This window comes from Ruditapes philippinarum, unplaced genomic scaffold (assembly GCF_026571515.1).
Source record: "Ruditapes philippinarum isolate M1 unplaced genomic scaffold, ASM2657151v2 ctg2438_1_1_1_1, whole genome shotgun sequence".
NCBI lineage: Eukaryota > Metazoa > Mollusca > Bivalvia > Venerida > Veneridae > Ruditapes > Ruditapes philippinarum.
In genome coordinates, this window is record NW_026863750.1 from 1 (window position 1) to 15000 (window position 15000).

Here is a 15000-nt window from a genome sequence, read left to right on the forward strand (position 1 = left end):
TAGAATATTTAGAAAAAAGTGTTTAAAGGTGAAAAGGTAAAAATAAAATTAATTTTAAATGACATTTAACCATGAATTGCAATCAGTTATCATCGAGTTTTAAATCAAAAAGTATCTTTATTTTTTTATTTTGTGCCAAACACATTCATTTTGTTATCATATCTACCAACAAGACTTCATCATGGTGGGCACTGTAGCATATTGACCTGGGATACTTTACACCTTTACACATTATATTTCCTTGTTTCAATTTTCCGTTGACTTTATGAATTGTTCCATTATCAAAACTGCAGATAAGAAATGACCCGTCATCTAACATCAGCATTCCCAAGGGTCCTCTAAGATCTGTATGTTTATATGTAGCTGTAACTTCCCCTTGTAATGCTACACTCACTACACTGTTGTTACCAAAATCACTGATATACAGAAGTTTGGAATCCTTGCTCACAGCAATATACGGGACATAGCCTGACAGAAAGGTCAAAGGGATGTTATTCAGGATATCACCTTGTGTATTCAGTACAATCACACTAGAAGGAGACAAACATGCAACATAAAAACAATCCTGATTATAGTCTATACCATAGCATGTCCTATTCACTTTAATACTGCGGACACATGATAACTTGTCATATGTTGTAATAACAACTATTTCTTGGTTGAACGGCATTGTTACTGCGAACTGATCCTGAGACATAACAACAATATCAAATGGATTTGAGTCAAGAGCTTTCTCTTCTTGTACACGTCTGTTCTCTATAGATACCAATTTTATCTTATCGTTGAAGTTATCAGCTTGAACTAGTTTATTTGTGTTAAGAACTGCACATCCTGTAATACAACATTCCGTTTTATCTGATGAAGTTTTAACGTTGATTTCTTCTTTCCGAATCAGACGATCAACAGATTTCATCTTATTTGGCGGTTCATAACAAGAATGACTGACAATCTCACCAAAGACCCTTGTTTTCGATAACAATGATTCAAGGTCAGAATTCCGCTCAAATGAGTAGTGCATATTAGTATTTATCAAAGATTTTTCTGCATCATTTAATTCATTTGATTTCAGTGAAGACTCAGCCCGTTTCATGTCAATGAAGAGTTGACTATTCTGATGATTTGATTTGTTTACATTAAGTTTTGATTGCAGACTTTTTATATCAGAAATCATACTTGCACATTCTTCAAGGACCTTCTGAACGATTTTAATATTCTTTGTCTTTATACCTTCAGCTGTTGTTGAAACATATTGTTGCATCTGATCAAGGCGGTCATTTATTTCTTTTCGGAATTCTGTTATTGCTTTGATTATTTCTTTATTGCATTCATTTATATCATTACTTCTTTCTTTAGCCATTTGAGAGATTTTTTCTGCTTCTTTAAGTTTTCCGCTGAGTTTTTGCATGACGTTATCGAATTCCTTGCCATCTGCAATGCCTCTGCATTTATCAGGTATGTACTCAATTTTACACGTTCGGTGGCGTAAAGTCATGCAATCATTGCACCCGAGCTCTTTGTGGGAGAGGCAATAAAATTTTATAACTTCTTTTTTATGAGCTGAACATAATTCTGTACATTCGTTGTATGATTGCTGCTTTGTATGGGACTTATCTAATTCATCTTTACTTAGTATATTGTGAGTCTTAGACATTTTTGCCTTTTTGTGACAATCTAGGCAGGTACTACAAAGGTATTCCTGACATATGCCACAAAATCCGTGAGCTTCTATACGTTGACCTGTGGTAAGGCACGGCTCACAACAGTGATCAAAGTCTTCTTCTGATCCTGCTGCTAATGATCTTAGCAAGTCTACTTGTTTACGTCCTGATACGGCCATTTCTATAAAACAACATAAACATGTATCAAACATTGAGTTTAAATTTATATCTGTTCCTAGTTAAAAGTAATTAGAAGAATTTATTCGTAAAGTAAGAAATAGTTTTCATATCTTACTTTTATAGTTAAACAATTCCAAAATAATTTATATATTTAGCCCATTTGCCACAGTAAATGTGTTATGATACTGCAAGTTTATTGTACAAAACATAATTACAAACACTAAGTTAGATATATACACAGTAAGTGAAATAGATGTGTCGCTGACACAATTTAACTTGACGACTGAGTTCTAAATCTATATTTTTTTGCAAAATCGATTTTTATATTAAAAACCGCTAAAAGGATTCTGATCTATAGGATCTGATGGATATTTTGATAACAGTATTGTTTCTATATTGCTTTATGTGAAATATTTCAAAACATTTAAACATTCATATAAGTAACTCATAATGTTTCTATTTTATTGAAAAGTCACAAGACATAAACACTTAGTACTCATGGTGAATTTGGAATAATACGAAACAAAATTTCTTGAAGATATCATTTAATTCTTGATATTAAAGGCCCATCATGCCTCAGACATGTTATTTTTGTCGAAAAATTTATTTTTGGTATCTTCTTAAAGTTACAAAGAAAAACTCATTTGCCGTATCAATGAACTATCTTTGATATTTTTGTACTCTCGCGGCACTGCATATTCTTTCGCGCACTACATGTATTCTCGTGACACTGCATGTACATTCGCAGCATTGCATATACTCTCGCGGCACTACATGTATTCTTGCGGCACTACATGTTCTCTCGCGGCACATCATGTATACTCGCAGCACTGCATGTACACTCGCAGCACTGCATATACGCTCGCAACACTGCATGCACTCTCGTAGCACTGCATGTACACTCGCGGTACTGCATGTACACTCGCAGCGTCGCATGAACTCGCGCGACACTACATGTACTCTCGCGGCACTGCATGTATACACCCGGTACTGTATGTACACTCGTAGCATTGCATTTCCTCGCGCACACATTACTCTTCGCGGCATTGTCTTGTGTCCCAGACTCGTTTACTGTCGCCCCAAGCATGTATACACGGGGTACTGCTTACCTCGTGCCTTTTTTGGGAAATTCGTGGGATTGCGTGCCCCTCGGGGGAATGCCTGTAAAATCGGAACTGCAAATTATATACTCGCGAATTTTATGTACACTCCCACATTTGAATAAGTTAATTTCAAAGATTTTCACGCACGTCGTAAATGTTTTTATTTTAGTTTGGGTCCCCAGAAAAACACCCTTTTTTTAAATATGTCAATTTTAATTTTTAAAATAATAATATACCCAAAAAAAAATTTTTACCGACGCATTAAATATATATCAATATGATTTTATATACAATTCAATGATCTTTCATACGATTAACGTTTTAAAGGTTTATTTCTTTAGGTAATATTGAGTAGACATATTGTATTTTTATGAAGGTCGCCTGAGGTCAAAAACTTATTTTAAAGTCTTGGCTTCATTTTTAAAGAAACAAAACATATCTGATCATGTTAACTTGATAGTTTGAATCTATAAATATGCTAATTTTTTGTTGAAAAAAAAATCGGAAAAAAGAATTTCACACATATCCATGAAATATATATAAAATTCAGATATTTATACGAAGAAAATAAACAATTAACACAAATATTTCTTACCTATCCAATTTCCTTAATGGTAGTTACAAGACAGTTTAAAAATAAATCGGAAACCTGATCTTTTTGAAAAAAGTTAAAATCTAATTAACTTACTTTCAAGGATAACGTCTATAAATAACATGCTTTAGTTTTTTCTCAATTGTTGAACTGAATTTCGGACAAGATTTAAACTACTTGTGCACGTCTTTGTCATAAAGTCATCGACGATGTAGAAATAAGTAATGTACAGCACATTAATGTTGCAATGTAAAAATGTTGTATTATCTATAGCCGTACCAAACAATTATATAACTAACACAAGTCACTTTTCATGACGTTTCAATACGTGATTAAAAAGTAACTAATAGTTTCCTTGTATACATGTTACATCTTTACACATATACATGTCTATGTGTTGACGTTTCGTTTAGTAAACAATTATAACAGAAAAGACTTTCAGAATCTTACTTTTTATAGATTCATCAAGTGCATGATATTAAACCCAAAACTTTTAAAAACGGTTCAATTTTCTTGTTCACGCAAAAAGCTGTAATAAGCTTACGGAAAATTCAAAAGTTGTTTTCTTATTATCAGTATTCGATTCCATTTTTGAACGTTTATAAACGTTCATACAAAAGCTCAGGAAATCGACATTTAATTCTCGTATTTTTAGCAGCAAAAACGTATTTGTAATATATTATTTTCGCATTAAATATTTTAGCACAGCTCTTTATGGCGTTACGGCGTAGTTCGTCTTTATCAATATCAACACGTCATTTTCGATTTTTAATCCTAGTCATCAAATAATAAATTATATACTTACGCACTCGAAACAAAGATATATATTTCAACTTTTACACGTCAAAAAGAAATATTGTTGGACTATATTCACGGTGGTGATATTTGTTTATGTGTCTCAGTGTTGTTCCATTCGGCTCGGGAAATAAAATGGCGAAAATTCTTTTATTGAAACTTATGTTTTGAAATATAAAATTTTGAAAACGTTCAATTAATCAAACAAAACAATACTTTCTTGAAAAAATATCTTACACGCGGATAGAGAACTGGGTCAAGATTTTGTTTTCGAAAAACAAAATTAAACAGAAAGAACAATAACAAAAAAAACAATTTTTGCAATTTTTTGAATTTTGAAATATCATCCATTCTATATCGGACGCATGTATAAATTGATGGGACAATTACATACATGTGTCATTCCTGTATGCATGTACACTTGAGTGTTGTGTTGCAGAAACGAAAATGCGTATTATTCTGGGGAGTCAATGACAACGGCGAGTTCATTGTTGTAAAAAAAATATTTTATTTTCAAATCTTCGAAAGTACTGAAATGTTACATAAATTACTCATTCCAACCTGTCTTTATAACTAATATTTCTATACGTTTACAACTGATATCTATTTTCTAAGTAACTCAGTTTTCTTTATAAATCTAACACTTTGCATGTTTAAACAGTTAATGGAAAAAATAAAAAATGACAGAAAGATTATAAAGTTTATGTAAAAATAATTTACCTCTTGTGATGTCAGATATAACGTCTCAGTAAAAACTTTTCAATTGTTTAATGTTTAAAGTAAAATTTCTCAATAAAATTAATTATAAAATATCCTTTTCTTAAATTTTACGAAACCAGGTATGACCTTCAGGTGTTTGCCCTAGATTTAACTTCCTTTCATGGAAAACGTCTATAAATAGCATGTTATAAATCTACTCAAGGCCTGTAATGTATGTATTTTGTCGCTCGTATATTAGTTCACAGTTACCTTTCTTTAATGTTTATAAAATATCTTAATCTCGAACAAAATTAAACCTCGTTGAATAAAAAAATATAACAGAATGTGCAATAAATTGCAACAATCTTTCCAAAATAGTTGAATAAAACAAAATATGTCAAAAACTAAACATTTATTATATAATGTTTAATTTTACAAATTTGTGTCTAGTTTGTAACTTAGCGTTTGTATGCACAAAGGAACGGGGATTGTTTTACCTTGTATTTATACGTCATTTTATTTGTCAATTACATTCATTTTATCTTTAATTCGTTTAGTGAAAAATACTTTGGAACCTACAAACAGCAAACAATTGCAAACAACTATCGTCATCAACCGAACTCAACTTTTAATGTAAACAACATTTTTATTTGATTTGAATCCCGTATAAAGAATAATAACAAGCTATTTCACTATTGAAAGTTTTTCAACTGTCTTGTTTTATTGAGTATAGACTTTTTTACGACGCAGTCCGTTGCTATGAAAAATCGACCGGAATTAGAATTTTCTCGCTCATGCGCCATCTGCGTAGGGCAAGAAATGCTTCGCCCTACATAGAAATATAGTAGAAGTTCATAGAAAATTCCGAGTTATATATGTTATTATATAAAATAGCTTTTAAATTAACAAATATAGAAAAAAATGACTTTATAGCTTTGTGACGAAGAATGCCATAAAAAGACATGGAAAAGATACTTGTTTAAGAATTAACGATCACGGAACTGACACGGAGATCATTTTTTTTAAAGAAGATGTGGAAATATATTTAACAGCAAATGAAAAGTCAACTTATTTGCTGTTGAAATAGTTCATTTAAAAACAAAAGAAATTATATAACTTGAAATGGAGATTAATTATCATTCAGAAAAAATATCAGAACAGGTGATAATGCATTTTTATTGTTCAATATACCTGATTATACCCTTTATCCGATTTGCCTGTGATGCAAACAGAAAGATTTAAGTCACATAATTAGAATTTTTTTTTCAAAAAATCTTGAGAAGTTAAGATGGGTTGTTTGGAAAAGATATAACACACATTTTATCCGCTTCTTCGTAATAAATACATGTTATTTTTAATAATGCACGTCACGCAATTTTTCTCATCTCAAAATCCATAAACATTGATCGGTATATTTAAAAGTTACATAACTTACTATTTTAATGATCGTAACTAATTAACTATATCATGATACTTAAACGTCCCGGTTGAATGAACAAACGTTCGCATGCCAATCTGTTTGACACTTGCCGCCTGACCAGTCCAGTTATTCAAAGGAAGTGTACAATATATAAATAACACATGGGTTTGTGGGTAACAGTAAAAATATCATCCCGAGGAAAATACTGTTACCCGAGGCGTAGCCGAGGGTAACAGTATTTTTACGAGAGATGATATTTTTACTGTTACTCACAAACCCATGTGTTATTTATTTTATTAACCCGAACAAAAATACTGAGATGATCTGAAATTGTCAACTTAATCTAACTGTAACAAAAATAAACCAAGAGTAACAATAACTAAACTGTCCTTACCTTTTAAGTTTAAAGTGTACTTTACTGTAGGCCTACTTGAGAAGTTTTCTTTTTCTTTTATTCTTTAAGCAAGTGATGATATCTACAAATCATAAACATACAATAAGCTAGGTTTTATTTAGGAAACAAAACACTAACCCATTTACACGGTTATGATCTGTGAAATCTGATCCTTCTGCATCCAGAATATTCTTCGCATGGTTTTTGGCAAAGTGCATTTAGAAAATAACGATGATATCCTACAGATGTCTGTCCACCAACTCTATCTGTACAGTAACGTTTCACTGGTTAAAATTGTTAAATTATCCTCTGTTGCATGCTTTAATTGTCTGCATGTTCTAGTTTGACACAAAATTATTGACATTACAATCACTTCCGTTGAAAACGGATGTTTCCTGTTGACTATTCAACAAAAAGATATTTAATACGCGAAAGGGACTCTAGGGTGCAAATAACTAAATTTTATCAGAGTAATAGTTACTTCGGCGATGCCCTATCGTCGAAAATAAGAATGAATCGAGAAAAAAATGGCGGCCATTTTATTTCATTTTATTTAGAAAATAGACCACGTGACCAGATTTTATACTGTTAAAAAATACTGTTACCTATGTAACAGTACAAAATTCGTAGTCACGTGGTACACTTGCATTAACAGTAAGAATAACTCCCAGAGGCCTATGGGAAATTAACATTACGAAAAAATGGAGGGGTAATAATACAAATTGTGTAATATTATGTAATACAGGGGTAATAAAATTCTATCTGTAACACCCTGCTGTTTCAATTTAAATTACTGATGGAAAAGTCGTCTAATGATACCTTAAACAAAGACATGTGTGTGCCCGTTTTGACCATTGAATAATTACTCCCACACATTTTCGTAGATCTGTTAAAAATAGATTCACGTTTTCAGTACTTACCGCCTTAAGTCATCCCAAAATATATATTTTTTGGGTGACATAACATGAAATCGCATTTATTAAAGCCTTAAAGTATGATAAACTGTAGACACCGTTATTGTTTTTTGCCCTACGCAGAATGCGCATACGCGAAATGCAACATTCGTAGAAATGAAAAGTTTCTGCAAACAATGATATACAAATATATTATGTCTTGTATCAGAGTATTATCTAGAGATATAAAATATTGGTAAATATACAATATGAACAACGTATACTGTTCTTTCTCTTTCGAATGTTTTTTGTTATTCATTTATTTATTTTATTTTATTTTTATTTTTTTTCAGTTATTTTCTTCGACTCTAGATAACAAGTTGGCGTTTCTTTTTATGTCAATTTGCTTTTATGTTCCTTTAACCCATCGGAAACAATATCTGACCTTGAATAGCATTGGAATGAGTTTGGTGTTTTTGGTGCTTTTTAAAATGGGACGGTGGATACATGATTTCATTTTGAACTTTGTACTAAAATATGTTTTATCGTAATTATCCTGTCCAGTTTCTGTATATTTTTTTAATATCTGGAAAACAGTGATCGCTCGGCAAAATTACATACATATTGCAGACTCGGATAAATTAAGTCTGTACATGAGAGATAATGAAAAAGTGCAACATATCTAACATTTAAACAAATGACATACACACCCTTAAGTTATTTATCTATTTAACTATTTTAATCAACTTTCGTCATTTCGGGTGTCATCTTATTTTCTAAGATTTGCACAAAAGCAACATAGTAATCATTTTACACCATCTATTCTAGCTCTGCCACAAACAGAAAAACAACATTGTCTATGTTAGTCAAATCTAGCCGGAAGCACAAGGTATTATTTATAATTATGTAGTTACTGTAATATACTTCAAATATATCGCAAATGAAATTTGAAGGAATGAAGTTAGTTCAAAACAAAACATCTATTCTCTAATATAGATATAATGCGCACTTCTGAAATTATTATTATTAAGGGACATAAATGATCGCGCGACACTAGGCTATGATATGGCTACTTTATATAGCTTATCGTTAGACTAAAACACTTAATCTGCTATGTCTGTTGTATCGTCATACAGATCGTTTTTAAATTATGCGGTTTTCCTTTTTTATATCTCATTACGTAATTAAATCATGACGTCACCATATTTATGTTGAACATAATTTAAATCAAATTAGTTGATTTCCGAGGCGTAATGTGCTAATAAACCTAAATAAACAAAAACAAGCGCATTGATATGTATGAAAATTTATTGTGTACAGCATCGCAAAAAATAACAGGTTGATTAACAATCATGTTGAATGTATATGCTACCGGAAAAAGAAACGCGATAGTTTTCTTGTTAAAAATATCAAATTGCATATTTTACCTTGACGGTCAGTGTCATTAAGCGGTCAATGTCATATTTGAAGTACTCATTATGTCCACTTTGTCTTAAGTACTATTTTGTCCGAGATGAATCAAGTCAATAAAAAGTATGACAATTTCAGCAAATTTCAACAATTTGGCCTTAAGATATCTTTAAAATTTAAAGGATGACAAATATCAAGATGTTTCAAAACTTGTATTAGCCAAGCAGCCTAGTAGCATTAAGTGTCATATATTAGACAAACAAAAACGGTTCAAATGTATTAGAATCAATTGCTTAGGGTATCAGAAAATGAATATATAGACATACAAATATTTTAACGGGCTTAAAAAATATATAAAGCTGTGTAGTTGTCCCACAATCTAGTAGTAGGAAATAAGAAAAGTGTTATCAAAGTAGTATAAATCTTTCATGATTTGTAGTTTATACGACTTTGTCACAAAAATGTTCAACACGAAATTACGACAAAATTGAATGTTGTCGTATGTGTGCTTGCATTTCGAAATTTCCATACTGCAAAAAGAACAGCAACTAAATATTCAGGCAAAAATACAGCATATACATAAATTTTGTCTGAGTGAACACTTACACAAAGTGATTCATTGCTTTCCATATCCTCATATCACACCTCTCGTACGTTATTTTTCATGCAAACCTTGCAACCATTTTACTATTCATTGTCTTTAATTAATGGTTTGAATAATAATCTTAGGTAAGCGATATATAGGCTGTACAAATGACTAAAAACATGAACATTAATTTCAGTGTTGTTTCTAATATAGTTTCAATTGACACATATTGATGATAACAAATTGGAATGTATAGAAAAAGGCATATTTTAAGGTTGAACGGTTAAAATATATTTAACTTTATATGACCTTCAACAATGAATTACAGACAGTAATCATTAACTTATAAGTCAAACGGTATCTAAATTTGTCATTTTGTGCAAAAAGAATGAATATTCATTTCAGTCTATTTTTTAACAAAATTTCAATCAACTTATATTAAGTTCACAAATTAAAATATTAGAAAATATTTTAAGGTTCAAAACTTAAAATATATATAATATAACATATAATTTTGAATGGCATTTAACAATGAATAGCAATCAGTGATCAATGATTTACAAGTCAAACGGTATCTTAATTTGTCATTTTGAGCCAAAAACTTTCAGCTTGTCACTCCCACAACCAACATAGACTTCATCATGGTGGGCACTGTAGCATATTGACCTGGGATTGTTTACACCATGACACATAATATTTCCTTGTTTCAAGTTTCCGTTGACTTTCTCAATTGTTCTATTAGAACAGCAGAAAAGTAATGACCCGTCATCTAACATCAACATTCCTCGTGGTGCACTAAGATCTGTATGCTTATATGTAGCTGTAACTGTCCCTTGTAATGAAACACTCACTACACTGTCGTTTTTACAGTCACTAATATACAGAAGTTTGGAATCCTTTCTCACAGCAATATACAGGATATACTTATAGTCAGGTGAAAGAAAGTTCAGAGGGAAGTTATTGAGGATATCACCTTGTGTATTCAGTACAATCACACTAGGAGGAAACAAACATGCAACATAAAGACAATCCTGGTTAAAGTCTATACCATAGCATTGCCTATCTACTTTAATACTGCGGACACATGATAGCTTGTCGTATGTTGTCATGACAACTATTTCTTTGTTTCCCGGCATTGTTACAGCGAACTGATCCTGAGACATAACAGCAATATCAAATGGCCCTGAGTCTAGAGCTTTCTCTTCTTGTACACGTCTGTTCTCTATAGATACCAATTTTATCTTATTGTTGTTGTAATCCGCTAGAACTAGTTTATTTGTGTTGAGAACTGCACATCCTGTAATAGAACATTCCCTCTTATCTGTTGAAGTTTTAACATTGATACCATCTTTACCAATCAGACGATCAACAGATTTCATCTTATGTGGCGATTCATAACAAGAAAGACTGACAATCTCACCAAAGACCCTTGTTTTCGATAACAATGATTCAAGGTCAGAATTTCGCTCAAATGAGTAGTGCATATTAGTATTTATCAAAGATTTTTCTGCATCATTTAATTTATTTGATTTCAGTGAAGACTCAGCCCATTTTATGTCAATGAAGAGTTGACTATGCTGTTGATTTGATTTGCTTACATTTAGCTTTGATTGCAGACTTTTTATATCAGAAATCATACTTGCACATTCTTCAAGGACCTTCTGAACGATTTTAATATTCTTTGTCTTTATGCCTTCAGCAGTTGTTGAAACATATTGTTGCATCTGATCAAGGCGGTCATTTATTTCTTTTCGGAATTCTGTTATTGCTTTGATTATTTCCTTATTGCACTCATTTATATCATTACTTCTTTCCTTAGCCATTTGAGAGATTTTTTCTGCTTCTTTAAGTTTTCCGCTGAGTTTTTTCATGACGTCATCGAATTCCTTGCCCTCTGCAATGCGCCTGCATTTATCAGGTATGTACTCAATTTTGCACTTTCTGTGGCCTAAAGTCATGCAATCATTGCACCCGAGCTCTTTGTGGGATGGGCAATAAAATTTTATAACTTCTTTTTTATGAGCTGAACATAATTCGGTACATTCGTTGTATGATTGCTGCTTTGTATGGGACTTATCTAATTCATCTTTACTTAGAATATAGTGATTCCGGGAAAGTTTTGCCTTTTTGTGACAACCAAGGCAGTTACTACAAAAGTATTCTTGACAAGTGACACAAAACCCGTGAGCTTCTATACGTTGACCTGTGGTGAGACATGGCTCACAACAGTGATCAAAGTCTTCTTCTGATCCTGCTGCTACTGATCCTAGCAAGTCTACTTGTTTATGTCCTGATACGGCCATTTCTATAAAACAACAAAAACGTGTATTAGTAAACATTGGGTTTAATTTGTGTCTGTTCCTAGTTAAAAGTAATTAGAAGACTTTATTCGTAACGTAAGAAATAGTTTTCATATCTCACTTTTATAGTGAAGCAAAACCAAAATAATTTATATATTTAGTCCATTTGCCATAGTAAATGTGTTCAGAGCTGCATCAGTACTAAGGGTGTAGTACTTAAGAACCAGTACCAGTACTTGGCAAATTATGCAGTACCATTACCAGTACCAGTACTAGATTTTAGCTGGGTACTGCAGTACCAGTACTTTTTTTGGTGAAGTAATTAAGTATCAGTACCATTACTTTTATATATTCATCTGAATTAATACAGTGTCGAACAAATAATTGCAAATATTATTCAGCAAAGAAATAAAATCATAATTTTAAAGCTGCATGCCTCCAGATGACCAAAACTATTTCAAGACAAGAAACATGGCAATGCCATGAAACCAGGTTTTCAATTATCACCATTGTAGATAAATATGTTGTATTTGAAATACAAATACAAGCAACAAACAATGTAACTATGTGCAATGTAAAACATGAATAATGTAGGAGGAATTGCCACAGAGGAAGTGTTCACTATAATTATATTCTGTATAAGGAAACTAGAACTCCGCGAGTCGGATGTGTCGCCTTGTGAACAATGAAGTTTAGGAGAAATGGCCAGGAAAAAAATGAAATATGAAAAATAACAAAGGGCAATAACTAAAAAAATAATAAGTGCAGAGCAGCAGTTTCTGTGCACTGCACTTTTTATCAATAAGATCTATCATTCTATGATGTTTCAAGTCCATAGCTTTCATACTTGAGGAGAAATGACAAGGACAAAATTAAAGTATGAAAATAAACAAAGGGCAGTAACTCAAAAAATAATAAATGCAGAGTACCTGTTCTTGTGCACTGCACTTCTTCTTAATGAGACCTATCATCCTATGAAGTTTCAAGTCCATGGCTTTTATACATTAGGAGAAATGTCCCGGACAAAAATAAAGTATGAAAATTAACAAAGGGCAATAACTCAAAAATTAGGAAGTGCAGAGTACCTGTTCTTGTGCACTGCACTTCTTCTTAATGAGATCTATCATCCTATGAAGTTTCAAGTCCATAGCTTTTTTAGTTGAAGAGAAATGGCCCGGACAAAATTAAAGTATGATAAACAGGATTTTCAATGTTAATGTCACTGTGACCTTGACCTTGGAGCCAGCCATGCGGAACATGCGTTCTGCACGTCATCTTGATGTGGTAAACATTTGTCTGAAGTTTCATCAAAATTCTTCAAAGGGTTGAAGAGTTACAGAGCGGACAGGATTTTCAATGTTAATGTCACTGTGACCTTGACCTTGGAGCCAGCCATGCGGAACATGCGTTCTGCACGTCATCTTGATGTGGTAAACATTTGTCTGAAGTTTCATCAAAATTCTTCAAAGGGTTGAAGAGTTACAGAGCGGACAGGATTTTCAATGTTAATGTCACTGTGACCTTGACCTTGGAGCCAGCCATGCGGAACATGCGTTCTGCACGTCATCTTGATGTGGTAAACATTTGTCTGAAGTTTTCATCAAAATTCTTCAAAGGGTTGAAGAGTTACAGAGCGGACAGGATTTTCAATGTTAATGTCACTGTGACCTTGACCTTGGAGCCAGCCATGCGGAACATGCGTTCTGCACGTCATCTTGATGTGGTAAACATTTGTCTGAAGTTTCATCAAAATTCTTCAAAGGGTTGAAGAGTTACAGAGCGGACACAATTTCGTTTGACGCCCGCCCATCCGCCCATCCGCCCAGCCGCCCATCCGCCCATCCGCCCGCCATACCCCAATCTAATAACCAGGATTTTCAAAATTGAAAACCTGGTTAAAAATTAAACTTGGAAAAAAAATTACTAAAACTTTGAGAAAAGTAAACAAATTAAAGATTCAAGTGATAATTTATTAGAGCTGTCATCGATAGAGACAATATCGATGTATCGTTGATATTTTTTTGCCGATCAATAATCGATACACATTTCAAACTAGAACTATCGCTGAATGCGATTCATACCCCCACCAATGTCCTTGACAGAAGACAACTTGAAAAGGTGGTTAAGGGAATAACTTAAGTGACACAAATACATAAAAAGAAATTATCTCTGGTGAAAAAAAGACTAATTGTACAGGTAATAGTAAAAATATCTATTATCAAATCATATTCGAAACAGTTACAAATAACCTTTCATTTTCCCAATATACTAAACTTTTTATAAGTCAATTTTTGACCTTCAAGTGTGGCCTTGACCTTCAGCTGGCACAAGGTAAGATGGGTTCTGCACATCGCCCAATTGGAGTGAACATTTGAGTAAAGTTTGAAGAAAATCCTTCCATTAGTATAGAATTTATAGAGCGGACACAACATATTGTCTAGTATTGATTGTATGTAAATTTAAAGACTTAAAAAGGGGCATAACTTTGTCAAAATCCAATACAGAGTTATGAAACTTGACCTGCATATCGTAATTGTGACACCTCATATATCTTTTAAGTTTTAAGGAAATACCTATGCTAGTTTCCGAAATATTCAAGAACATGTTTTAATCTAAGAACATTTTCTAAGTCAATTTTTGACCTTCAAGTCTGACCTTGACCTTTAGCCTGCACAAAGGTGACATGGATTCTGCACATAACTTTGTTTAGGTGAACATTTGAGAAAAGTTTGAAGAAAATTCTTCCATTAGTATAGGATTTATAGAGCGGACACAACATATTGTCTAATATGTGATTGTATGTAAATTTGAAGATTAAAAAGGGGCATAACTTTGTTAAAATGCAATACAGAGTTATGAAACTTGACAAGCATATCTTAATTGAGACACTTCATTTATATTTTAAGTTTCAAGCAAATACCTTTCCTAGATTCAGAAATATTCAGATATATGTTAAAATTAAAGAACATT

At 32.4% G+C, this 15000-nt stretch overlaps 2 protein-coding genes across 2 annotated transcripts in view; both read right to left on the reverse strand.

Annotated features, from left to right (window-relative positions):
- Nucleotides 1-25: 25 nt before the first annotated feature.
- On the reverse strand, nucleotides 26-5307 carry LOC132723221 (uncharacterized). The gene is made up of 2 exons (XM_060707897.1): nucleotides 5049-5307; nucleotides 26-1839 (listed from the first exon to the last, which is right to left on the reverse strand). The coding sequence occupies exon 2, from the start codon at nucleotides 1835-1837 to the stop codon at nucleotides 146-148; it is 1692 nt and encodes a 563-aa protein (XP_060563880.1). The 5' UTR covers nucleotides 1838-1839; nucleotides 5049-5307; the 3' UTR covers nucleotides 26-145.
- Nucleotides 5308-9024: 3717 nt separating this feature from the next.
- The window catches only part of LOC132723219 (uncharacterized), a 22091-nt gene continuing 16115 nt past the window's right edge, over nucleotides 9025-15000 (reverse strand). The window contains exon 2 of the mRNA XM_060707896.1: nucleotides 9025-12035. Coding sequence (XP_060563879.1) covers nucleotides 10315-12033 — 1719 coding nt within the window. The 5' untranslated portion in view covers nucleotides 12034-12035 and the 3' untranslated portion in view covers nucleotides 9025-10314. The remainder of the gene's footprint in view (nucleotides 12036-15000) is intronic.

What these genes read in the sequence shown, in the direction of transcription:
- LOC132723221 (XM_060707897.1), bottom strand. Translation starts at nt 1,837, where the DNA reads ATGGCCGTATCAGGACGTAAACAAGTAGACTTGCTAAGATCATTAGCA.